Here is a 26,806-nt window from a genome sequence, read left to right as displayed (position 1 = left end):
TATAGTAATTACTTTATGTAAATGACATGTTCAAATCAACATGTCATAAATTAATTCACACCACACACACTTATACAAAACTTGGGGATTTGATAAAAATGACTTTTAATACTCTTTCACTTCTATTAGGTAAAATGTCTATAACTAACAGTTAATTCCATTTATGTTTTAGGTTAACAGGATTCCATCTGCCACCACCAGTAACAAGTACCAAATCTGTATTCTCACTACGTTTGACCAGTGATTTTGCAGTTAGTGCTCATGGATTTAAAGTATACTATGAAGGTAAGTGATGGTAATATAAAAAGACCATTGCCAACTTAATGTAACAAAACCAAAATTCTCCAGGTTGAAAATAGAAGAAAAATCACCAGGACAGAAGATATAGCTCATCATGTTATATCAAATCCTATACCAAGATTCACCTTCTCGATAATCATCAATACATAATAAAAAGTTACACTTAGTAAGCTTTAATGCTTCATTGAATGTGCCTAGACACACAAAATGTTTTCCCTTAAATCTTAGGAGATGAAACCATGGCATCATTATAGGTTTTAACTTTAATGAAAGAGAAGAAAATGTGTCAGTGAAAGGAAACTAGGCCTAATTTGAGATTCAGACATAACAGACTCCACCCTATTCTCTGTATTTTGCCTATCTGCCATAAAATCAACTGGTAATTTGGGTTCTCCACAAGTTAGAATGAAGAGAAAAGTCCATTAAGAGTCAAGAGTTGACATTTTTCATTTTAAACCAGTCTTTCCAGTTCCACAGATCCATAATTCCTTAATCAGAAAGAGGAAAACAAAGAAAACTTCAAAAAAATTGAAGTTTGAGGCCACTAATAATCTTTATATTTCTTTATCCCACATAGTGTGCATACTCATGTTTCACGATACAAATATTTGTTGATAATGGGATGATACCACAGGCTCTGATGATGGTGTTAGAAATGCATAGAATCTACATTATTTTCTCTTTTTGAAATGAAAAAAAAAATTCTGAAGGCAAAAATAAACTTTTCTCATGTATGTGCACGTGCTCAGTTATGTTCAACTCTTTGCAAACCCCATGGACCAAAGCCCATCAGGTTCCTCTGTCAATGGGATTTTCCAGGTGAGAATATTGGAGTGGGTTGCCATTTCCTCCTCCAGGAATGTGTTCTCAAGGGTTTATATATTGAGGTCATGTAGTTGTAATTTCTTCTGTGATTTGACAATAAAATTTCACATAGTTTAGGGAAGGTATCTTTTTTACCCATAAGAATAGCATGACAAAATTCAGCTCACCTCCCCAGGACCACATAACCAGAATATACCACAGTAAATCTAGCATCATGGTAAAAGATATACAAATACAGTAGCAAGGGTAGTTACTTTTTAAAGCACATAGTAATTAAAAATATAATATGTTTAAAGGGCACACTAGCAAAAAAAAAATCATATATAAAATAGATTGATTTAGTATAAAGGTTAATAGCTTGCATAGGGAGGGGGGAGTTTTAAGGTAAGAATTTCAGCTAGTGCTTTCACCCTAGGGAAAAAAGTACTCTCTAGCAAACAATTAAGGAAAAATGTTTTATCTTTTTGATGCACTAAATAATGCCATATCACAGTAGTTGTGAAGACAATTTTATACCTAATATATTTCTGAACTGTCTTTCTCTACCAGGGGAGAATGCATTCCATGACTTAATTCCTACATTGTAATAGTAATAATCATTATTTTTGAAGGTGCTTTCACAATAGCTGAATACTTTTATCTTGGCAACTTAATTCACACTTTGAAACACTATAAAACAAAGGTTTAATTTTAAGTGTAATTTTGGCAATATTGAAGAAGCTAGTAATACAATAAAAAGGCTCCATAATAGAGAACTCGAACTCGGCTCATCAAAGTATAAAGATATTTTAAGATAGTTTATTCTTTCAGCAAGTACTAAGTATACTGAAATTGTAGGAACTTGGAAGATGAATTAGAATGTTGTCATACTTTCTGGTTTGACTATCAAATTTCTTTTTTTTTTTTAATTTTATTTTATTTTTAAACTTTACAATATTGTATTGGTTTTGCCAAATATTCAAATGAATCCACCACAGGTATACATGTGTTCCCCATCCTGAACCCTCCTCCCTCCCCATACCATCCCTCTGGGTCGTCCCAGTGCACCAGCCCCAAGCATTCAGTATCGTGCATCGAACCTGGACTGGCGACTCGTTTCATATATGATATTATATGTATTTCAATGCCATTCTCCCAAATCATCCCACCCTCTCCCTCTCCCACAGAGTCCAAAAGACTGTTCTATACATCAGTGTCTCTTTTGCTGTCTTGTATACAGGGTTATTGTTACCATCTTTCTAAATTCCATATATATGCGTTAGTATACTGTATTGGTGTTTTTCTTTCTGGCTTACTTCATTTCATCCACCTCATTAGAACTGATTCTAATGTATTCTTTTTAATGGCTGAGTAATACTCCACTGTGTATATGTACCATAGCTTTCTTATCCATTCATCTGCTGATGGGCATCTAGGTTGCTTCCATGTCCTGGCTATTATAAACAGTGCTGCGATGAACATTGGGGTATACGTGTCTCCTTCAATTCTGGTTTCCTCAGTGTGTATGCCCAGCAGTGGGATTGCTGGATCATAAGGCAGTTCTATTTCCAGTTTTTTAAGGAATCTCCACACTGTTCTCCATAACAGACCCATCACAAGCACGGAAATTGAAACTGTAATCAAAAATCTTCCAGCAAACAAAAGCCCAGGTCCAGACGGCTTCACAGCTGAATTCTATCAAAAATTTAGAGAAGAGCTAATACCTATCCTACTCAAACTCTTCCAGAAAATTGCAGAGGAAGGTAAATTTCCAAACTCATTCTACGAGGCCACCATCACCCTAATACCAAAACCTGACAAAGATTCCACAAAAAAAGAAAACTATAGGCCAATATCACTGATGAACATAGATGCAAAAATCCTTAACAAAATTCTAGCAATCAGAATCCAACAACACATTAAAAAAATCATACACCATGACCAAGTGGGCTTTATCCCAGGGACACAAGGATTCTTCAATATCCACAAATCAATCAATGTAATACACCACATTAACAAATTGAAAAATAAAAACCATTTGATTATCTCAAAGGATGCAGAGAAAGCCTTTGACAAAATTCAACATCCATTTACGATAAAAACTCTCCAGAAAGCAGGAATAGAAGGAACATACCTCAATATAATAAAAGCAATATATGACAAACCCACAGCAAACATTATCCTCAATGGTGAAAAATTGAAAGCATTTCCTCTAAAGTCAGGAACAAGACAAGGGTGTCCAATTTCACCATTACTACTCAACATAGTTTTGGAAGTTTTGGCCACAGCAATCAGAGCAGAAAAAGAAATAAAAGGAATCCAAATTGGAAAAGAAGAAGGAAAACTCTCACTGTTTGCAGATGACATGATCCTCTACATAGAAAACCCTAAAGACTCCACCAGAAAATTACTAGAACTAATCAATGATTATAGTAAAGTTTCAGGATATAAAATCAACACACAGAAATCCCTTGCATTCCTATACACTAATAATGAGAAAACAGAAAGAGAAATTAAGGAAACAATTCCATTCACCATTGCAATGGAAAGAGTAAAATACTTAGGAATATATCTGACTATCAAGTTTCATGAAATAGTCTTAAAAGTATTTTCATAGCTCTCTGTTGTTTCTACATATACAGCATTAAATTTCTGTCTTTTCTGCCTCAGTAAAAATGGATTCATATTTCTTCATGACATTTAAATGTATGCATGGGAGATCCTGACTTAATATTAATATATTGTACTAGGCAACCAAGTAGTATTGAAGGATTGGTTATCAAACTGCAGAACATCATCAGGTATTGATTTGTGATGGGAATCTTCTACCATGTAATATTAGTTTTCTGTGGCTACCATAGAAAACTGTAGCTAAAAATCCTGGTGGTCTCTGCTAGTCCTCTGCTCATAGTTTCATATGGCGGAAATAAAAATGTCAGCCGATTAGGCCCTTATCAGAATGCACTGGAAAGTACCTATTGCTCACAGTTTCTAGAGGCCTCTCTCTTCTTTGCATGTAAGACCACATTTTTGAGCTAGTCACTGGTGCAACGAATCCTTTTCATACTTGAAATCTCTCCGACTTCCCTTTCTTAATTCATCTCTTTACTACCCTCTTTCCTCATTCATCTGTGACTTTAGCTAGAGAAATTTCTCAGCTTCTAAAGGCCAACGTCATTAGATTAGCTTTGATTATCCAGGTAGACCCAGTCTGCCTATGTTCAAATCCTCAAGCATAATTCACATAAGCATAATCCACACCTGAAGATCTTTCTGCAGGGTACTATTCACAGATTCCAGTGACTCTGGGGTATGGCAGGGTACGTTGTGCTTGTGCATGTTCAGTTGCTTCAGTCATGTCCGACTCTTTGTGACCCTATGAACTGTAGCCTACCAGGCTCCTCTGTCCAGGGAATTCTCCAGGCAAGAATATTGGAGTGGGTCGCCATGCCCTCTTCAAGGGGATCTTCCTGACTCAGGGACTGAACCTCCATCTTTTAAATCTCCTGCAAGTTCTTTACCACCAGTGACCCTTGGGAGGTAAAGATTCATTAATCCTACCACACCACATGCAACACTATGTAACATTTTACAGAGGGAGTAGCTACTAGTGTTTATTTAACCACAGCCAGTGACACTATCAAGGCCCAGCTGGTGTATTTGAAGTTCAGAAAACGTGGTTTGAAATTTCAAAGCCTGTCCTCTAAATGTACACCTGTGCATGCATCATCAGAATGATCCTAATATCTGAATCTCATTTATCATTTCATCTCCCTTTATATAATAATTTTTATACTAATTATTTTATCTTCTAAACTTTCCTGAGACATTGTTCTTGTGTACTAGAATTTATGAGATCTCTATTTATTAATGATATTTGTGCATTTATCTGTATTTTTCAAACTGCCAATACCAGACCACATACGCTAGAATCATCTGGAGAATGTGTTAAAATGTAGGATTCTTGGCTCTAATAACATATCCTGAATCAGACTGTGGAGTGAAACCCTGGAATATGCATTGCAATTGCAAATCCAATGCAGAATAAACGATAAATATTAGTCATCTGTGATTTTCACAGATTGTCTCTTTTGTTACAAACTTCTGTTGCCTTATTTCAGCCCATTTACTTTAAAACTGTGGAAGGTGAGGTCCCTGCACAAATTTTGATTTAGTTTCAGAGCTCTTAACCATTTATCAGAAATACTTTTCTTTTAAGCTTTTTGAAGTTGAAGCTGAGAGGTATTAAATTTCTGTGGCAAATTTTCCCCATTAATATCTAGATGCATATATTTTTACTTTCCCTCATTACTGTCTATCATACATTTGAATTTCTTGTCACTTTCTCAAAATTTGTTTCATACAACTTTGTTTCATGGGTTTCTTTTTTTTTTTTTAGCATTTACTATTACTTTTTATTTTATTTTTTGACTTTACAATATTGTATTGGTTTTGCCATATATCAACATGACTCCGCCACAGGTGTACACATGTTCCCCATCCTGAACCCTCCTCCCTCCCCATACCATCCCCCTGGGTCGTCCATGGGTTTCTTAAGGTTTATAAAAACAAACAAGTATAATAGTGTTCTGTGAAACAATAAGTTTGAAAAAAACAGTAGTGCATACTAAGTTGAATAGCCAAAGAACCATCTTCTAAAATCTGGTCTGGACAAAACTGGTAGTATCTGTATTCTGTGGAGCACACAATCAAAATACTCTTTTGTCTTTTCAGATATGCCAATCAGTATTCAAAATATATTCTAGTTTTGCTAAAAGTTATTTTTTACAGTGGAATCCTTTTACATTTTACTCCTTTCACATTTTATATATTATATGAATTGGATAGTTTAATGTCTGGGAGAATCCCAATGCATACTGAATAATTTCAATATGTGTAAATAATCCAATTTAACAACCAGAAATTAATATAAAAATTAAAAGTTTTGAAAACCACTTCAAACACAAGATAGCTATTATGCCATAATGATTACTGATGTGTTATGACTAAGTAATTAAGAAATTACAAAGACAGAAGTCTCTGTTTTAGCAAATTTTTTATTAAACCATTTTAAAATTTTAATTCAGACATAAAAAATTTGTTATAATAACAGTACTACTACCATGTAACATGTACTGAGTGATTTCTTTGTGTCAGTCACAGTGCTAAACATTTTACATGGATTTCTGTCATTCTAGAAAATTATGAAAAAATTCTAATGAGCAAAAATTATAAACTAAAGCACTAACCTAAAGGTAAAAATATGCTTATGTGCCCTGGAGAAATAAACTATATACATTTTAGAGGCTTACTTTATATCTAAACTACAAACTAATTTCATAATAGTCAAACACATATGACCATATAGAATTTAGTGTAAAAGAGCATTACAAAAATAAGAATTACTGATAATGCTGTATATTAAAACAATACGAAACATAAAAGTTGAAATATATTTTTACATATATTACATGTGACATATGTATTCTGTGTCCCTTTTAAACAATTCACATACAGAATAATGTTTATACTATTTACTATTCTGTTTTAGCTACCCATCACACATGTTTATTGAAAATATTTACTTAAAAATGTCAAAGGACTTCAGTGATTTTTAATTTGGGGTGTTATTTTTTATTCTTAGGCTTTGAAAATTTAAACTGCAGTAGCATGAACTTCAATGAAAATATTACAATAGAGAATGAAGTCAATTATGCTTCCAGCAATAGAGTTGAACTGTAGCAAGAGAGATTTATACATTAAAATTATATATATTAAATAGTTTTCTAGTAATGAATACATTAGGTGAATAAAAGAAGATAATGAATCTTAAATACTTTAAATACTTTAAAGGATAAAGGAGATCATAGTTATGAAACATAATATAAGGAGATATATGCAGAAACTTTTTTTTTGTCTCTTGATCAAGTTCAAATATTTTGCCTTTCAGTTCAGTTCAGTACAGTCGCTCGTCGTGTCCAACTTTTTGCGACTCCATGAATCACAGCACGCCAGGCCTCCCTGTCCATCACCAACTCCTGGAGTTCACCCAGACTCATGTCCATTGAGTCAGTGGTGCCATCCAGCCATCTCATCCTCTGTCGTCCCCTTCTCCTCCTGCCCCCAATCCCTCTCATATCAGGGTCTTTTCCAATGAGTCAACTTGTCGCATGAGGTGGCCAAAGTATTGGAGTTTCAGCCTCAGCGTCAGTCCTTCCAATGAACACCCAGGACTGGTCTCCTTTAGGATGGACTGGCTGGATCTCCTTGCAGTCCAAGGGACTTGCAAGAGTCTTCACAAGCACCACAGTTCAAAAGCATCAATTCTTCAGTGTTCAGCCTTCTTCACAGTCCAACTCTTACATCCATACAGGACCACTGGAAAAGCCATAGTCTTGACTAGACAGACCTTTGTTGGCAAAGTAATATCTCTGCTTTTTAATATGCTATCTAGGTTAGTCATAGGTTTCCTTCCAAGCAGTAAGCATCTTTTAATTTCATGGCTGCAGTCACCATCTGCAGTGATTTTGGAGCCCCCAAAAATAAAGTCTGACACTGTTTCCACTGTTTCCCCATCTATTTCCCATGAAGTGATGGGACCGAATGCCATGATCTTCGTTTTCTGAATGTTGAGCTTTAAGCCAACTTTTTCACTCTCCACTTTCACTTTCAACAAGAGGCTTTTTAGTTCTTCTTCACTTTCTGCCATAAGGGTGGTGTCATCTGCATATCTGAGGTTATTGATATTTCTCCCGGCAATCTTGATTCCAGCTTGTGATTCTTCCAGCCCAGTGTTTCTCATGATTTACTCTGCATATAAGTTAAATAAGCAGGGGGACAATATACAGCCTTGAAGTACTCCTTTTCCTATTTGGAACCAGTCTGTTGTTCCATGTCCAGTTCTAACTGTTGCTTCCTGACCTGCATATAGGTTTCTCAAGAAGCAGGTCAGGTGGTTTGGTATGCCCATCTCTTTCAGAATTTTCAACAGTTTATTGTGATGCACATAATCAAAGGCTTTGGCATAGTCAATAAAGCAGAAATAGATGTTTTTCTGGAACTCTTTTGCTTTTTCAACGATCCAGCGGATGTTGGCAATTTGATCTCTGGTTACTCTGCCTTTTCTAAAGCCAGCTTGAAAATCAGAAAGTTCACGGTTCAAGTATTGCTGAAGCCTGGCTTGGAGAATTTTGAGCATTACTTTACTAGCATGTGAATTGAGTGCAATTGTGCAGTAGTTTGAGCATTCTTTGGGATTGTCTTTCTTTGGGATTGGAATAAAAACTGACCTTTTCCAGTCCTGTGGCCACTGCTGAGTTTTCCAAATTTGCTGGCATATTGAGTGCATCACTTTCACAGCATCATGTTTTAGGATTTGAAATAGCTCAACTAGAATTCCATCACTGCTACTAGCTTTGTTGGTAGTGATGCTTTCTAAGGCCCACTTGACTATACATTCCAGGATGTCTGGCTCTAGGTGAGTGATCACACCATCGTGATTATCTGGGTCGTGAAGATCTATCTTTGTAGAGTTTTTGTGTATTCTTGCCACCTCTTCTTAATATCTTCTGCTTCTGTTAGGTCCATACCATTTCTGTCCTTTATTGAGCCCATCTTTGCATGAAACGTTCCCTTGGTGTCTCTAATTCTTAAAGAGATTTGTAGTCTTTCCCATTCTGTTGTTTTCCTCTATTTCTTTGCATTGATCACTGAGGAAGGCTTTCTTATCTCTCCCTGCTATTCTTTGGAACTCTGCATTCAGATGCTTATATCTTTCCTTTTCTCCTTTGCTTTTCACTTCTTTTCTTTTCACAGCTATTTGTAAGGCCTCCTCAGACAGCCATTTCGTTTTTGCATTTCTTTTCCATGGGGATGGTCTTGATCCCTGTCTCCTGTACAATGTCATGAACCTCCGTCCATAGTTCATCAGGTACTATGTCTATCAGATCTAGTCCTTTAAATCTATTTCTCACTTCCACTGTATAATTTTGCCTTTAGGGTACCGTTAAAGTGAAAGTGAAAGTTGCTCAGTCATGTCCAGCTCTTTGTGACCCAGGCCAGAACACCTGGGGATATTCTCAACCCTGGAATTGAACCCAAGTCTCCTGCATTACAGGCCTATTCTTTACCAGCTGAGCCACAAGGGAAGTCTGGGAAGACTGGCTATTTAGGTATTGAGATATCTTAATCTACTGCCAAGTTTACTTCCCCTGTGTAACTCCTCCCTCTTCTTTGGGTGGAGTCACAGGCAGAGGATGAGATTATCTTCCCATCTCCTCCCTCTATTGGTTGCTGCTGCTAAATTGCTTCAGTGGTTTCAATTGCTTCTGTGCGACCCCATGGACAGCAGCCCACCAGGCTCCTCTGTCAAAGGGATTCTCTAGGCAAGAATACTGGAGTGGGCTGCCATTGCCTTCTCCACCCTCTATTGGTATCAGCCCTGTGTTCCAGGTTTTCTTGGTTTCATTAGCCACCAATGGCTAGGGGCAGGAAGAGGAGGCACAGCTTGTATGAGGGAGCTAGGATGAGGTCCTGTCTCCCTCACTTCCCTTTCATATCACCCCTTTTGCAGCCAGGTTCCCCCTCATTTTCCTGGGTCTAGCCTGGTGATCCTGTTTTCCATGGCCTGCTCCTCCAGTGGTCCTCTCCTGTTTGGTCTGACACTACAGAAGATAATTTCTCAGGTGGCCTTGAACTCCATAGCACAATCCTTTGATTTTTCATCTTTCATGGCTAGATTCATTGGATGTTCCATCTCTAGCATTTTTATCACTAGAAGTCTGACTCTTGGATGGTTTAGACTTCCAGATATCTAGTCTACCATGTTCTGCCAAAGTCCCATCAAATGGCATAGTCCTCTAAGTTTAACTCTCATGACCGAGCTTTTTGGAAATTAGGTTCTGTTTGCTCTGGTCCTCTGGGAGACCTGTCTTCAATGCTCAGATCCTCATGGAGTGTCGGCAGGTGTGTCCTGGCCTTTCTGGAACAGTGACCATAGGTTTGAGGCCTTTGGAGGTCTGGCCCTTCCAGAAGTTTTGTCAGTTGCAGGCAGTCCCTCCAAAGGTCTGTTCTCCACAATTTGGCTCTTTGGTGAGCCTCTTCCCTATGACCTGTTTAGCTGATGATGTGGGTGGCTGTGCACAGGTCCCTGTACTTGGCCCCAGCAGTGGTTTTGTCTGTAGTGGCCAGTGACCTTCTAGCTAGGTCATGAGTGCCTCCTCACTCTTGCATTTATTTATGTAAATGAAGTATAGTTGGTTTACTGTATTATATTAGTTTCAGGTGTACAACATAGTAAGTGAATATTTTTATAGAATGTATCAACTTAAAATTATTACAAAACAATGGCTATATTCTCTTTAAGTTGAAAGTATTAAAAAATCCCAATCTAGAGAATTACAAAAATTAGCCTTTTCCCTAAATATCATCTTCATAATGGAATTAAAAGGCACAGTGTTATAATTACTATGTGAATTTGGCTAGGTATATATAAGAATTTATTAATTTTCAAGTTTACTTCTATTATCCAGGAAGATACACATTTTCATTTTATTCACAATAAAACCTGAACAGTACTATTAAACTATGGTTTTCAATGGTCATCAATATCATTTTGAATATTTCTCATTTCTGCACAGTGTAGCACATATATCCTGTATAATAACAGACCTCCACCTTTATTTCTTATCACTGTTTGCCTCAACTCATAAAATGGTCACATGAACATGTATTAAATTTCTACATATACTATTTTAATTATTCTTCTTTAAATTTCTAGCTCTTCTTGCCTGGCCCACTTATTTCTTATTTTTCCAAGCTTTGTGCAGACCTTAATTACCTTTGGAAAGTCATTTATGGAATCCAGCATTGAACCCAACAATGATCTTTCTCTACATGCTCAGATATGAACACATTTTGTCATTACACTACATTCTGCCATTAAAATATTTTTTGTTCACACTAGTTTGTGAGAAGCTAGAGGGTATAGAACCTTTTACCTATTTTGTAAATTGCCCTCTATTTTAGTACACTATCCTGGCACACTGCACAATGCTTATTAAATTCAACATACAGGATTATCTGCAGTTCCTAGGGTCACAAAGAGTCAGACATGACTGAATGACTGAACTAAACTGACAGGATTATCTAATAATTTAATCAGTAATGAGGAAAGATTTAATACACATTCCACTTCCCTGGTGGCTCAGTGGTAAAGAATCTGCCTGCAATGCAGGACACCTGGATTTGATCCCTGGGTTGGGAAGATCCCCTGGAGAAGGAAATGGCTACCCAGTTTTCTTGCCCGGAGAATTCCATAGACAGAGGTGTTTGGTGGGGTAGAGTCCATGGGGTCACAAAGAGTCTGACATGATTGAGCAGTGACATTTTCACTTTCACTTTCCACTTACAAAAGTTTAAAACTCCAGTGAATATGTTAAAAGGTGAATGTGGGCTATGTTTAATCACAGATACATTAAGTGAACAAGGTTTAGGAAAAATTTTTGTCTTTTATTTGAGAAAAGCCATAAATTATAATTAAAGTTATTTTTACTTTCAATGGATATTTTCTTTGCTTTAAAATCTTTACTTTCTTGAAATACATAGTTTCTTTATGAAGCATTTAAAAATGCAAAATTGCTCACGTGGCTTTAAAACAAAAACAAACTAAAAATAAAAAAAAATTTGTAAAGCCAGTGACATATGACCTACTTAATCTTTGTGTTTCATATGGATAAGGTGGGATGGAATTCAAGATTGTATTTCATTTTCCAAAAATAGGATGATTAAACATAGTATGTAATCTCATTTCACAATAAATTTTCTCTTTTTATATATGCTGCTAAATGTGTAATATCTGTCAACTGTTCTAATTTATCATTTTGATATGAATGTTGGAATGAAATTTGAGACAATGATTAATTTAGGATTCTAATTAAATGTCAAGATATTTTTGTGTTTGGTACACTCAAAGACCATACATTGTGTTAAGTTATTAAAACTGATAGCATAGAACTAATGGTTTAAAAGAAAAGTATACTATGAGTTTAGTTAAGAACTTCATTTTAGATTTATCTTGATTTCTCAACAAAATGTAAAAAGTTAACAAAATATAATTTTATGTTTATTATTTGACTATAAGCATGATGGCATTAAATTAAATTTGAAATTATTTCTTCCCTATACAAATAATTATCCTTTTAACAGAGCACCATTTAATATGATAAAGAAATAAATACAAGTAAAATAAAATGTGCAAATCAAATATTTCAATAAGAACAATAAACAGCATCCAATGGGTATATGTTCTATATTAGATAAAAATATTTTTTTCTGCATGGAGAAATAATTATGTCATAAAATCTTATTTTTAGTACTTATTATACAAGTCTTAGCTTTGAGTGCATTTTTAATAATTTCCCCCATACCACATAAGACAACATAGTTTACCCCAATAAAATGTATACTTTTCCTATATAGTGTGATATGTTATCTTGTCTGGAATATTCTTTAGGTTTTGTGTTTTCTTTAATATGAATTAACCTCAAGGCATTGATTGTCAGACTCTTAGAGAACTAAATATTCCTCAGTTATTGTTCTTTTATCTAATTAATGATGATATCTAATCTAAATTAATGATGATATTTCAAACTATGTAGTTAAGATTATTGAGTATTTCTAAATATATATATATTTTTCTTCATTTTCATTTGTATATATAATAATTATTTGGTTATCTAATGCTTAAAATTGAAGATTTTATTTCTCATTTTGCAGCATGCTCTTTTGGTTGTCAAGCACTAGCTATGATTTGCTATGTTTTATACAATATTGTGCTTTGCTATATAGACATATCATATGCACTTATTTCTCATAAGGATATTAAAAGGATTTTTCCACAAAATGATCCTTCCTATCTATATTGGTTTTATATTACTGCATAATAAATTACCACCATTTAGCAAACTAACATAAGTTATAATCTCATAGTCCTATAGTTGAGAAGTCTGGGAGGGGTCAGCTGGGTTCTTAGCTCAGATCTCACAAATCTGCAGTCAGGGTGTTGGCTAACACTGTTATTACACCTAAGACCAGGGTCCTATTCCAAGTTTACTAGTTGCTGGTAGAATGTATTTTCTTGCCAGTGGTATGATTAAGGTTCCTATTTCTTACCAGTGATTGATCAGGAATTTTAGATTTTATGGGCTTCTTGTGGTTCTTTACCACCCAAAGACAGTTTGAAACATGGCTTTCTTCTTACTTAGAGTGCTTTTCTCACAGTTGCTCTTTAGTTGGTTAACAAAGAAGCCTTGTCATATAGCAGTCACAGGAGAGACTGCCCTGTCAACATGGCCACATAATGTAACCTTTTGAAGGGCGGTAACCATTCCATCATATCTATAGGTTCCACCAGCACTCATGTGGAGGGTATGGGAATCTTGGAGCCCATCTTAGAATTCTGCCTAGCATATCATGTTGAGAGACTCATTTAGGTAATTGTTCACAATGGGATAGAAAATACAAGAAGAGAAAGAACAGAAAGTTAAAAGATTTATTTTATCATTTGAGAACTATCTTTAGCTGAAAAGAGATATGGTTAATATAGTTTTTATATTTTTTTCTCTTCACTTTGGTAAATTGATTTACTTTAAATTAGTAAGTAGCACATCACTATATTCTATTGCATAAGTTAAATTTAATTGTAACCTTATAGTATGCTTCAGATGTTTTTTTAAGATAATTATAATTTAATACGAATTTATTTTGTAAATAGCATATCTTTTTTCTTAGTAAGAAATATAAGATAATGGGAAAAAAAAACTTACAAGGTCTAGTACTTAAGGCTTATTTATCATGCAGATGCTGTGAGGCTCAGTTCTTCATAATGTAATATAATACTGATTCCACAAGGTTGTTTGGAAGATCAAGGGAGTTAATGATGCAATATTCAAAGAGCAGTGCCTGATACTTAAGTAGCACTTAATAATTATTAGCTAGTATCTTTGCTTTTCTGGGTCTTCCCTGATAGCTCAGTCAGTAAAGAATCTGCCTGCAGTGCAGGAGATTTGGATTTGAGCCCTGGATCGTGAGGATCCCCTGTAGAAGGAAATGGCAACCCAGTCCAGTATCCTTGCCTGGAAAATCCATGGACAGAGAAATCTGGTGGGCTGCAGTCCAGGTTGAAAAGAGTCGGGCATGACTGAGAAACTAACACTGAGGAACTGAGGAACTTGCTTTTCTACCATATATATATACTATTATATATTGGTAACATTAATATGTGTTCATATATATTATAATGTTTGGTCATGTCATATAAACTCTGAATTTCCACTTTCTCAAAAGGAACAGTATATCTAGCTATTTGTTTTATCTTTCTTGAAGTGTTGTTCAAATAAGAAAATGGATGTGACAATTTAACCAAGTGTTATTTGGGCTAAAGAAGTTAGGAAATATATTCCTGGGTTTCCTAGGAATTATAGAGCTGCCAGTGGGGTGATCCATTTTCAGTGTGAACCAAAGGAAGAAATGACAGTTTTCACAGACATGTGCTATGCTCTTCCAAGGACAAAGCTCAAATTCCTGACAGGGCTAAGTAATCCACTTAAGAGTTGCAGCTCAGAGCTAACAGGTCAGTGCTAGAGACAGAAACTGGAGCATGACAAGGCAGTCAGTTCCATCAGTTTGAAAAAGATGATGCAACAAAAGAATGCCAAGTTTAGTATAGAAATTAACTGAATAATACTTGTTACATAAACATAGATCTTTAAGCAAGCACATAAACAAAAATCCATAAAACATGCATGAATAATTATAAGGGCCCTGAAACAAAGAACAAGCATCTTCATAAAGACGTTGTTACTAGAAGAGATGATGTTGTTGTTCAGTTGCCCAGTTACGTCCAACTCTTTGTGACCCCATGGACTGCAGCATGCCAGGCCTCCTTGTCCTTCACCATCTCCTGGAGTTGGCCCAAGTTCATGCCATCTCATCCTCTGAAACCCTCTTATCCTTCTGCCCTTAATCTTACCAGCATCAGCGACTTCTCCAGTGAGTTGCCTGTTTGCATTAGATGACCAAAATACTGGAGCATCAGCTTGAGCATCTGTCTTTTCAATAAATATTCAGGGTTGATTTCCCTTAAGACTGACTGGTTAGATCTCCTAGATTTCCAAGGGACTTTCAGGAGTCTTCTCAAGCACCACATATATGAAGGCATATATTCTTTGGCACTCTGCCTAAAGAAGAGGTGATATCTACAATCAAAATTAACAATATGTGCAAATTGAAAGCTTTTGGTCATTTTGATTAAGTATAATTATTTCTTCTTAGTGACAAAGAGATAACAGAAACTATTAATCTATCTTTAAAAAATCTTATAGTTCTATGTGGATCAACAATCAACAGTTAGAACCCTGTAAGGAACAATTGATTGGTTCAGGATTGAGAAAGGAGTATGACAGGGCTTTCTGTTGTCACCCTGTTTATTTAAGCTGTACACTGAGCACATCATGAGAAATGCTGGACTGGATGAGTTCAAGCTGGAATCAAGATAGGTGGGAGAAGCATGAACAATCTCAGATATGGGGATGATACCACACTAATGGCAGAAAGTAAAGAAAAACTAAAGAACCTTTTGATGAAGGTGAAGGAGGACAGCGAAAAAACTGGCTTAAAACTAAGTATTAGTAAATCTAAGATGATGGCATCTGGTCCCATTATTTCATGGCAAATAGAAGGGGAAAATGTGGAAGTAATGACAAATTTTCTCTTGTGGGGCTCTAAAATCACTGAAGATAGTGAATAGAGCCATGAAATCAGAAGAAGACTGCTTTTTGGCAGGAAAGCTATGACAAACATAGACAGTGTGTTGAAAAGCAGAGACATTACCCTGCTGACAAAGGTCTATATAGTTAAGACAATGGTCTTCCCAGCGGTCACGTATGGTTGTGAGAGCTGGACCAAAAAAAAGCTGGAATACCAAAGAATTGATGCCTTCGAACTGTGGTGCTGGAGAAGAGTCCTGAAAGTGCCTTGGAAAGCAAGGAGATCAAACCAGTCAATCTTAAAGGAAATAAACTCTGAACACTCATTGAAAGGATTGAGACTGAAGCTGAAGTTCCAGTATTTTGGTCATTTGATGTAAACAGCCAACTCATTGGAAAAATCCCTGATGCTGGGAAAGTTTGAGGACAGAAGGATAAGAGGGCATCAAAGCATGATATGGCTAGATGGCATCACCAATGCAATGGACATGAATCTGGGCCAACTCCAGGAGATGGTAAGGGACAGGGAGGTCTGGTGTGCTACAGTCCATGGGGTTGCAAAGAGTTGGACACGACTGGGTGACTGAACAACAAGAACAACATAGTTCTGTGTTGAGTATTAGTTGCTCAGTTGTGTCCGACTCTTTGTGACCCCATGGACTTCAGCCCACCAGGCTCCTCTGTCCATGGGATTTTCCAGGCAAAGTCACTGGAGTGGGTGGCCATTTTGTATCTACAAATTGTTAAGAACTGTAATGGTTCTGACATTTTATCCTACTTGAAATTTAACCAGTAAACCTGCCACAGTTTCATGGATGCTGATAGAAGACACAAAATTGCTGAGCCAAGGACAAAGGACTGTATTATATACAGCAACAGAAATAGAGTATCAGCAAGTATTCAGGTTCAAGGAATCTCAGTTCTCACAGGACAATGAGAAGAAGGTCAGGTGATGCCCATATACACAGTGGGCTGTGTACAGGAGAGGAACTCTGAATTTAGGGAAATAGGATCTTATGTATTAGTAAGTAAACAGGCCTTTGCTCTGGAGTAAGGGAATATTTTCATATTGCTGTTGAGCAGAAAGAGCTAGTACCTCAGCTTATAACATGTGGAAAACATGAGAGACATTACTTTGCCAACAAAGGTTCATCTAGTCAAGGCTATGGTTTTTCCTGTGGTCATGTATGGATGTGAGAGTTGGACTGCAAAGAAGGCTGAGCGCCAAAGAATTGATGCTTTTGAACTGTGGTGTTGGAGAAGACTCTTGAGAGTCCCTTGGACTGCAAGGAGATCCAACCAGTCCATTCTGAAGGAGATCAGCCCTGGGATTTCTTTGGAAGGAATGATGCTAAAGCTGAAACTCCAATACTTTGGCCACCTCATGCAAAGAGTTGACTCATTGGAAAAGACTCTGATGCTGGGAGGGATTGGGGACAGGAGGAGAAGGGGACAACAGAGGATGAGATTCATGGGGTCACAAAGAGTCGAACACGACTGAGCGACTGATCTGATCTGATCTGATCTGACTATAGGTTTGATGCTGCTGCTGCTGCTGCTAAGTTGCTTCAGTCGTGTAATAGTCTAGTTGATCTGGGGAGAGATGATAGTTGTTAGGACTCTAGGTTACTCGTAGTTAAGATGGTGGGAAATTTAAGATTCAAGACATATTTTGATTCAATATTTGCCTTTGAATTAGATGTAAGTTGCTAGAATAAGAGAGGAATAAAGCATGACCCCAAAGTTTTTGGACCTAAACATTTGAATTGTGTTGTGCGACCCCATAGATGGCAGCCCACCAGGCTCCGCCATCCTTGGGATTCTCCAAGCAAGAACACTGGAGTGGGTTGCCATTTCCTTCTCCAATGCATGAAAGTGAAAAGTGAAAGTGAAGTTGCTCAGTTGTGTCCAACTCTTCGAGACCCCATGGACTGCAGCCTACCAGGCTCCTCTGTCCATGGGATTCTCCAGGCAAGAGTACTGGAGTGGTTTGTCATTGCCTTCTCTGACTATAGGTTTGAGGCTTCCCCAATGGCTCAGAAGGTAAAGAATCCACTTGCAATGCAGGAGATACTGGTTTGATCCTTGGGTGAGGAAGATACTCTTAGGAGGGCATGGCAACCCACTCCAGTATTACTGCTTGGAGAATCCCACGGACAGAGGAGCCTGGAGGGCCCCAGGCCATGGGGTTACAAAGAGTTGGACATGAATGAAGCAACTGTGTACAGCACAGCAACTGCACAAGTTTATGCATAATGATGTAACTTACATACCTCATGAAATGATTACCACAATACTCTTAAATATAAAATTTAAAGAATAGAAAACTGTAATTTTTCCTTGTCATGAGAACTCTTTATAAAGACAAAAATGCTATTATTCTATCAATAAACAAGGCATGGAATACAGTATTACCTATTTACTAATGCCTTCCAAATAATATAAGCACCTATGAGTTCTGGAAGTTATATTGTGTTTTGTTCATGTGTGCTCAGTTGTGTCCAATTCTTTGCGACCCGTGGACTATAGCCTGGCTGGTCCACCGTCCATGGGATTTTCCAGCAAGAATACTGGCTTGCATGCATGTGTGCTAAGTCACTTCAGTCATGTCTGACTCTTGAGGCTCTATGGACTATATAGCTAGCCATGCTCTTCTGTCCATGAGATTGCCATTCCCTCCTCCAGGGGATCTTCCCAAACCAAGGATGGAACCAGCATCCCCTGCATTGCAGGCAGATTCTCTATCACTGATCTACTGTGGATGCCCCAGGAATGCTGGAGTTTGTTGCTATTTCCTCCTTGGGAGAATCTTTCCAACCCAGGGATTGAACATGTGTCTCCCATGTCTCCTAAACCAGCAGGTAGATTCTTTATAGCTGAGTCACCTAGGAAGTCCCGTATTAGGTAGTGGAAAACCTTAAATATGGCTCTCGGGATGCTTTTGATTTGGTGGAGGAAAAAGAAAGAAAGGCAATTAATATCCTAACATCTACAAAAGTATTTAAATCCTTTTATATTGACACAAACTTATTTGGTCAGATAAATATTATTCTCATCTACAGTAAAGAAAAACAACACAATAACTTAAAGATAGCAATACGCTGGAGCTGGCTCAGAGGGCATCAGTTTCTTTCTTCACTTGCTTCTCCTGAAACTTTCTTGTCCCTGGATTTACTAGTAGCATGTAGGACTCGCATGTGGTACATTTCTCCTTATTTGGATAATTGCATATTTTGACATATTCATTTAGGATAGTAAATATTTATTTTAGACAAAGAATCAGAGGCTTAATAACATAGTCTCTGCATAAATTATTTTGTTTTCTTTTTAAATTGATATATTATTAACACATTATAAAATAAACAGTAAAAATATACAATTAAGACATTTAAAGTGAAACACTTTTAATTTATAAACTAATTCCTATATATTATTATAACTAATTTTTTTAGGAAACACATTTAGAGGTAAAATTACACATAAACACTTCTTTAAAATGATACAATCTTTGTATTTTCAGTTTTAAAACCACCATAGTTTCAGTAGTTTTTATGGCATATATTCTGATTTTGATCTTATGGCCTCCTCCCATTAGTAGGGCTAAACATGGTACTTTTCCAAATACCATGCCTTCATTCAAATGGCATTTATTTATTTATTTTTTTAAACATCATCATTGAATGAATACTTGGCTAGGTAAATAAACGTGAGCCAACTATGATCCATGATGGCTTTAATATTGTTTGTTACTATAAATATGATCTGAATTATTGGATCTTAAAGTATGCCTAAAAGTTTCAGGTAAATGAGAATTCTCAGGATTTCCACTCTATCTTCATTTTTACCTCTTCTATTTAAAAATAATGAGGATGTTGTCTCCATTTTTGCCAAATAGAACTTCAATTATGCCTCACCATCTTTGGCCAGATGATGAGTATTATTATTTAATGTTGTAAGGGTAAATCTAAATTCAAACTTAAAACTCTTAGAAGAATATAATAGCCTTTCTCATAGCCAAATTCATTTTTATGTTAATGGGGTATTTTGTTGAAACTAATGGATCATTAGTGTCCTGTGGATAGAAGGTTCTGGAAGCAGCTTTCACAAATGATTTGAACTTAAATGTGATGTTTGAACATTATTATCTGTATTTATGGTAGCTTTATAAAATTTGAAGTGAATTATGGAGTGCTGGAACTAGCTATACGCTGGGAACATTTTCAGTGAATGTGTATCTAAAGCTTTTACAATTTTACTTAATCTTTTGAGTTCAGGTTTCAATCTTTTTCCTTGAATGGCTAAAATTGAAAAGGATTCTGAAATATTTTCTATATTTCAACTTTAATTTTCTGGTTGTACTCTAAGAACATTCAGAAAATTCAAGGAGATTGAAATGATTACAGTTGGCTTTCATTTACTTTTTCTCATTAGATGAAAATAGGAACACAGGCTAGTAAATCTCCTCAGTTTTCTGGTTGAAAATTAAGAAAACAATATTCAATTTATTAATAAATATGATTCCAATTAAACTAACTTTTTTAGCCCTTATGCAGTGTGATCAAGGAGAAAGCTTACTGAATTTCCACAGACATGTTAAAAATTCACTAGACAGTCAATGGCATGCACTTACTTTCATCAGAAAATTTTTTAAGTAATTTAACAGTCAGACTAGATAGTAGAGGCCCTACCCCTAACAAATTTCATGATCCTCAATACATTAAATGTTTCTCACCTTCAGAAGTAAGAAAGGAAAACTAACTAAATGGTTTCAAAAATTTCCTCCAGATATTAACTTCTATGAACTTTAATAGTAAGGAGAAGAGACATAGACTAATTTTTTCCAGCTTTATTGGGATCTGATTGACAAATAAAAATTATATGTATTTAAGGTTTATAATTGGATATTTAAATATATGTATACATTGTGAAATGATTACCACATTCTAGCTAATTAACATAGCCATCATGGAAAGGTAAATTATTTCATGTGCCAAACTTTCTGGAAAAGATGGGATAAAAATGTTTAAGTGGTGTGGGATGGAGGAGTTTGTTCACTTTAAAAGGAATACTGGACAACTTCAAGAAATCGTAAGTAGTTAATCATAGTGGGTAGCAACAGCATAAAGAGGAGAAGGACCCAAAGGAAAAATCAAGCTATCACTCAGCAGACAGGTTGGAAAATGTATATGTGAAGTCAAGTCTGTGGACAATCGCATCACAACTGCGTCATATTTAGGATATTTTAATTTCTGAAAAGCTGTGTCAGTTTGGGCATCTGCAGGTCAAAAGTGGGTGAAGTATAACGAAAGGTATGATATCTAACTGTAGAGAAACAGGTCATGTCAGTTATAAGGAAAGAATGGAAACTTTTTTATTTTTATTTCTTAAATTTCTGTTTATTGAGGTAAAATTGACAAAATTGTAAGAATCTTACAATTATATCTTAAATTATTCTTAAATTAATAAGAATTATATCTTAAATTAATTCTTAAAAGTATCTTAAATTATATCTGGAAGAAAAGTCATGTAACTAGATCCTAGGATAAGAGGAAGGGTGGTGCATAAACTAGCAAAGCAATGACATAAATTTTAGTCTGCACACAAGAGCTAAATGTACTTCCTATCTTTCTTCGTGTATTGGAATAAGTTTTAGATGGCCTAGTTTGCTTCAGTTGAAAAATAATTATTTCAGAACATGATGCAGGATCATAACCCATGAAAATCTCTCACAGAAAGGAAGAGATTAAGTAAAGAGAAAAGAGTTGAATGAAGAGCAAATGGACCATTTAAAGTAGGAGAAAAATATAGAATAGTAGGGTATGATTAAATATTCTCATGTGAAACTGTTTTAAAGTTAGAAAGTGAGGTACAGGGAAAATGGAGAATTACATAATGATGAAGCACAAAAGAAAAAATAACCTTAAAATTGATTTTAAGGCAGAAGAAGAATATCAATTGTCCTTGGCTAATGACAAAATTAACCACTATATATACCATTACTTCATGGGAAATGAAGGGGAAAAGGTGGAAGTAATGACAGATTTCCTCTTCCTGGGCTCTAAAATCACTGCAGATAGTGACTGCAGCCATAAAATCAGAAGAGACTGCTTCTTGGCTGGAAAGCCATTACAAAGCTAGACAGTGTGTTGTAAAGAGGAGACATTACTCTGACGACAAAGATCCATATAGTCAAGACTGTGGTCTCCACAGTGGTCATATATAGTTGTGAGAGCTGGAATGAAAAGGCAGAGCATCAAAGAATTGATGCCTTTGAACTGTGATTCAAAGCCTGGAGAAAACTTCTGGAAGTCTCTTGGAGAGCAAGGGGATCAAACCAGCCAATCTTAAGGGAAATCAACCTTGAATCATTGGAAGGACTGATGCTGAAGCTGAAGCTCCAGTCTTTCGGTCATTTGATGCAAATAGCTGATTCATTGGAGAAGTTCCTGATGCTGAGAAAGACTGAGGGCAGAAGGACGAGAGGTCATCAAAGGATGAGATGGCTGGATGGCACCACTGATGCAATAGACATGAACTTGGGCAAACTTTGGGAGATGGTGAGGGACAGGGAAGCCTGGCATGCTGCAGTCCATGGGGTCACAAAGAGTCAAACAGGACTGGGAGACTGAACAACAACAACAACATATACCAATGGAGAGATGATAGAACAGAAAGGAAAGTTTGACAAGGAATTCATATAAAAAAATTGATTAAATTTTAATGTCCTCAGCAATCCATATTGAGAGAGACACTGAATTATCAGGTGCATCAAGCCAGGAGCAATGTAAGTCCTAGTTTGGGAAATCTGACATGATAAGTTTGGCCTATGCTTTGGTTTAGTTCATATCTGGGTTTACATTCTGTGCTTTGCTTTCAGTTTAACATCCATAGTATCGATGAGTTCTAGTTATGAGAACAAAGTTCCTATTCTTTGGCAGTCAAACTGAACATTTGTTTCTTATGCCCAAGTTAATTTTCTCTTATGCCCTTTTCAATTCTCTATTTACATGTCTGCCTTGAATTTTTACTACTAGGGATTCCATAATATTTTGATACATTATAGGGAGCTAGTGTCAGATTCAGGTACTGGTCTATTTTTTTGGTCTGTCCACCACTCTTTGGGATTCTTAATCTGCAGTGTGTCACTATGTGATGTTTATGGTTTTGAAAAACAGAACCTAGCAATTTAATAAAACATGTATTTTGAAATGTAATAATTTTCTGATAGAGGCTTTCCCCAAATTTATGATTTCAGTATACAGATGAAATCTTGCTAGTCATAGAAGAGATGTCATGGAGAGTAGACAAAATTTGAAGAGATGAAAATGGTGTTTTGTTTCGTTTTGTTTTTGCTTTGCTTTTTTGAGTTTGAGTTTGTGGTAGAACATCCTATCTGTATAGAAACAGACATATTTGCAAGTTTTCTGAATGTGAAATATTGAAGAAAAGGAAAAGAAGGTGAAAAATAAAGATTTTCATAAAATTAGAAAAAATCAGAGGTCTAAATTGACATATGTTTAGTATTTTTTCCATATAATTTCAACTTCCTGTGTGTGTACACATAAAGAAAACATAGAAAGAATTTTTAATCTTTTGTGGACCATTGTTTGTTATTGGTGATATATAAGCAGATCCATGAAGAGTGACACTTGCTGTGAAAACCAATGTTCCAGACATTGGTTTATAGTTTATGAGTATTGATTCCATCAGGGAGAAACTGGATAATATTGATTTTGACAAGTGGACAGAGTCAGAAAAGAAATGACAATTAAGAGGTAAGGAATTTGAAGAAATTAGAAACACAGTTTTCAAGAAGTCATGAATATTCTTTGGAAAGTTGGTCACAGTTTTAAGGATTTGTTACTGTCTCAGAGATAATAACAGCAGTCTGAAATAAGATAAAAAGAGTAAATTGCACTTCATGGTATCTGTGAGAAATTTAACTATATTTGAACATAATATATGAGTGCTGATTAAATACCAAATTTCTCTGAAGGAGTTACTTGGTCAGATCATGCCTGAATTATTTTATGTACACACTTAGGAAATTCATGGGAGTTCTGAGGGAAAAGTATGACATTTATTTTTAAATTTTTATGAAGATATGAAACCTCTGTTAAATGAATCAGGGCAATGATCAGATTATAGGGAAATGAGGTCACTAAAACTGATGCATTTTACCTTTTAATTTCCTGACAAATCTCTAGCATGCAGGTCAAAAATCATTTTGATTTTTGGATATCAGATTCTTTTAGTTATTTAAACTAGTACTTTTATAATAGGTTATTTAACATAGCTAAAAGATGGAAATCCCAAAGCAAATACCACCTTAGGAAATTCTCTTATTTAAGACATTACATCTAAGAACACCTTTTTTTTTAGGTAACGAAGAAGGTGTTTTCTTTAAAAAAGAAAAAATGAAAGTTAAGGAGAAAGAAAGCTATGTATTTCATATTACTTTTCTCCAGACTTAAGAATTCTGAGTACTCAGTGAGAGGCTTAGGTCACAGTCTAGAGTGAAGGGCTCATAATATAAGTTGCTCAGTTGTGTCTGACTCTTTGCAACCCCAAAGACTGTAACCTACCATGCTCCTCAGTCCATGGGATTTTCCAGGCAAGAATACTGGAGTGGGTTGCCATTTCTTAATTCAGTTTGAATTTATCCTAAAATTCGCTTTCACCTGTGGATAATCACGATGGTGTGATCACTCGTACGATGGTGTGATCACCTAGACCAGACATCCTGGAATGTGAAGTCAAGGGGGCCTTAGAAAGCATCACTATGAACAAAGCTAGTGGAGGTGATGGAATTCCAGTTGAGCTATTTTAAATCCTAAAAGATGATGTTGTGAAAGTGCTGCACTCAATATGCCAGCAAATTTGGAAAACTCAGCAGTGGCCACAGGACTGGAAAAGGTCAGTTTTCATTCCAATTCAAAAGAAAGGCCATGCCAAAGAATGCTCAAACTACTGCACAATTGCATGCATCTCACACACTAGTAAAGTAATGCTCAAAATTCTCCAAGCCAGGCTTCAGCAATACATGAACTGTGAATTTCCAGATGTTCAAGCTGGTTTTAGAAAAGGCAGAGGAACCAGAGATCAAATTGCCAACATTCTCGGGATCATCAAATTAGCAAGAGAATTCCAGAAAAACATCTATTTCTGCTTTACTGACTATGCCAAAGCCTTTGACTGTGTGATCACAATAAACTGTGGAAAATTCTTCAAAATATGGGATTACCAGACCGCCTGACCTGCCTCTTGAGAAACCTGCATGCAGGTCAGGAAGCAACAGTTAGAACTGGACATGGAACAACTGACTGGTTCCAAATGGGAAAAGGAGTATATCAAGGCTATATATTGTCACCATGCTTATTTAACTTATATGCAGAGTACATCATGAGAAACTTTGGGCTGGATGAAGCACAAGCTGGAATCAAGATTGCCGGGAGAAAAAAAATAACCTGATATGCAGATAACACCACCTATGGCAGAAAGTGAAGAAGAACTAAAAAGCCTCTTGAGGAAAGTGAAAGAGGAGAGTGAAAAAGTTGGCTTAAAGCTCAACATTCAGAAAACTAAGATCATGACATCTGGTCTCATCACTTCATGGCATATAGATGGGGAAACAGTGTCAGACTTTATATTTCTGGGGTCCAAAATCACTGTAGATGGTGATTGCAGCTATGAAATTAAAAGATGCTTACTCCTTGGAAGGAAAGTTATGACCAACTTAGATAGCATATTAAAAAGCAGACATTACTCTGTCAACAAAGTCCCTCTAGTCAAGGATATGGTTTTTCCAGTGGTCATGTATGGATGTGAGAGTTGGACTATAAAGAAAGATGAGTGCAGAAGAATTGATGATTTTGAATAGTGGTGTTGGAGAAGACTCTTGAGAGCCCCTTGGACTGCAAGGAGATCCAGCCAGTCCATCCTAAAGGAGATCAGTCCTGGGTGTTCATTGGAAGAAATGATGTTGAAGCTGAAACTCCAATACTTTGGCCACTTGATGTGAATAGTTGACACATTTGAAAAGACCCTGATGTTGGGAAAGATTGAAGGCAGGAGGAGAAGGGGACAACAGAGGATGAGATGGTTAGATGGCATCACCGACTCAATGGACATGAGTTTCGGTAAACTCTGAGAGTTGGTGATGGATAAGGAGTCCTGGCGTGCTGCGGTCCAAGGGGTCGCAAAGAGTCGGACATGACTGAGCAACTGAACTGAACTGAACTGATGGCATAATTTATGATTTTTACTGTTTCTGTCTCTCCACATCTATCATAAGTATACTATCATTATCATAAGGCCACTGATAATCACAGAAATTATTGGCTGGTTATTTAAAAAGGCTATCCATTTATACATTTATTAATAATGGAAGTTCCATAAGATAATAAGCATGCTTAAGTCATTGTTAATTCTCAATCACATTTTGAACACAGTAGATACTGAAATACTCTATTTCTTCTTCATTACTTTTCTATAAGGGCTTCCCAGGTGGCTCTAGTGGTAAAGAACCCGCCAGCCAGTGCAAGAGACAGAGATGCAGGTTGTACCTTTGCGTCAGGAAGATTCCCCTTGAGGAGGGCATGGAAACCCATTCCTGTATTCTTGCCTGGAGATTCCCATGGACAGAGGAGCCCAGCAGGCTACAGTCCATAGGTTGGCAAAGAGTCAGTCACACCTGAAGTAACTTAGCATGCACGCATGCACTCTTGTAAACAGTATTAAAAGAAAAAAATCTTGTTAGCTTAATTCCTAGCTGGTAGCCCCTCTACAAGGCTACTATTTTTACATTTTCCTGAGGTTATATAATTTCTATTTTATTTATTTTTAATACCCAGTTGTGACCATGTTAAATGGCTATTTTCTCTGTTAGTTGGAAGTCAATTTATTTTTGCTATGATGGTATAAGTTACTCAACTAGT

General features: G+C 36.3%; 1 protein-coding gene across 3 annotated transcripts in view; it reads left to right on the top strand.

Annotated features, from left to right (window-relative positions):
* CSMD3 (CUB and Sushi multiple domains 3) overlaps nt 1-26,806 on the top strand; it is a 1,469,470-nt gene that overhangs the window by 206,210 nt on the left and 1,236,454 nt on the right. For all 3 annotated transcript variants that reach the window (XM_070382828.1, XM_005887888.2, XM_005887887.2), the window contains exon 3: nt 173-285. In XM_070382828.1, coding sequence (XP_070238929.1) covers nt 173-285 — 113 coding nt within the window. The remainder of the gene's footprint in view (nt 1-172; nt 286-26,806) is intronic.

This window comes from Bos mutus, chromosome 14 (assembly GCF_027580195.1).
Source record: "Bos mutus isolate GX-2022 chromosome 14, NWIPB_WYAK_1.1, whole genome shotgun sequence".
In the NCBI taxonomy this organism is placed as follows: Eukaryota; Metazoa; Chordata; class Mammalia; order Artiodactyla; family Bovidae; genus Bos; species Bos mutus.
Note: the sequence above shows the minus strand (reverse complement) of the source record. Positions and strands in the feature narration are given on the sequence as shown.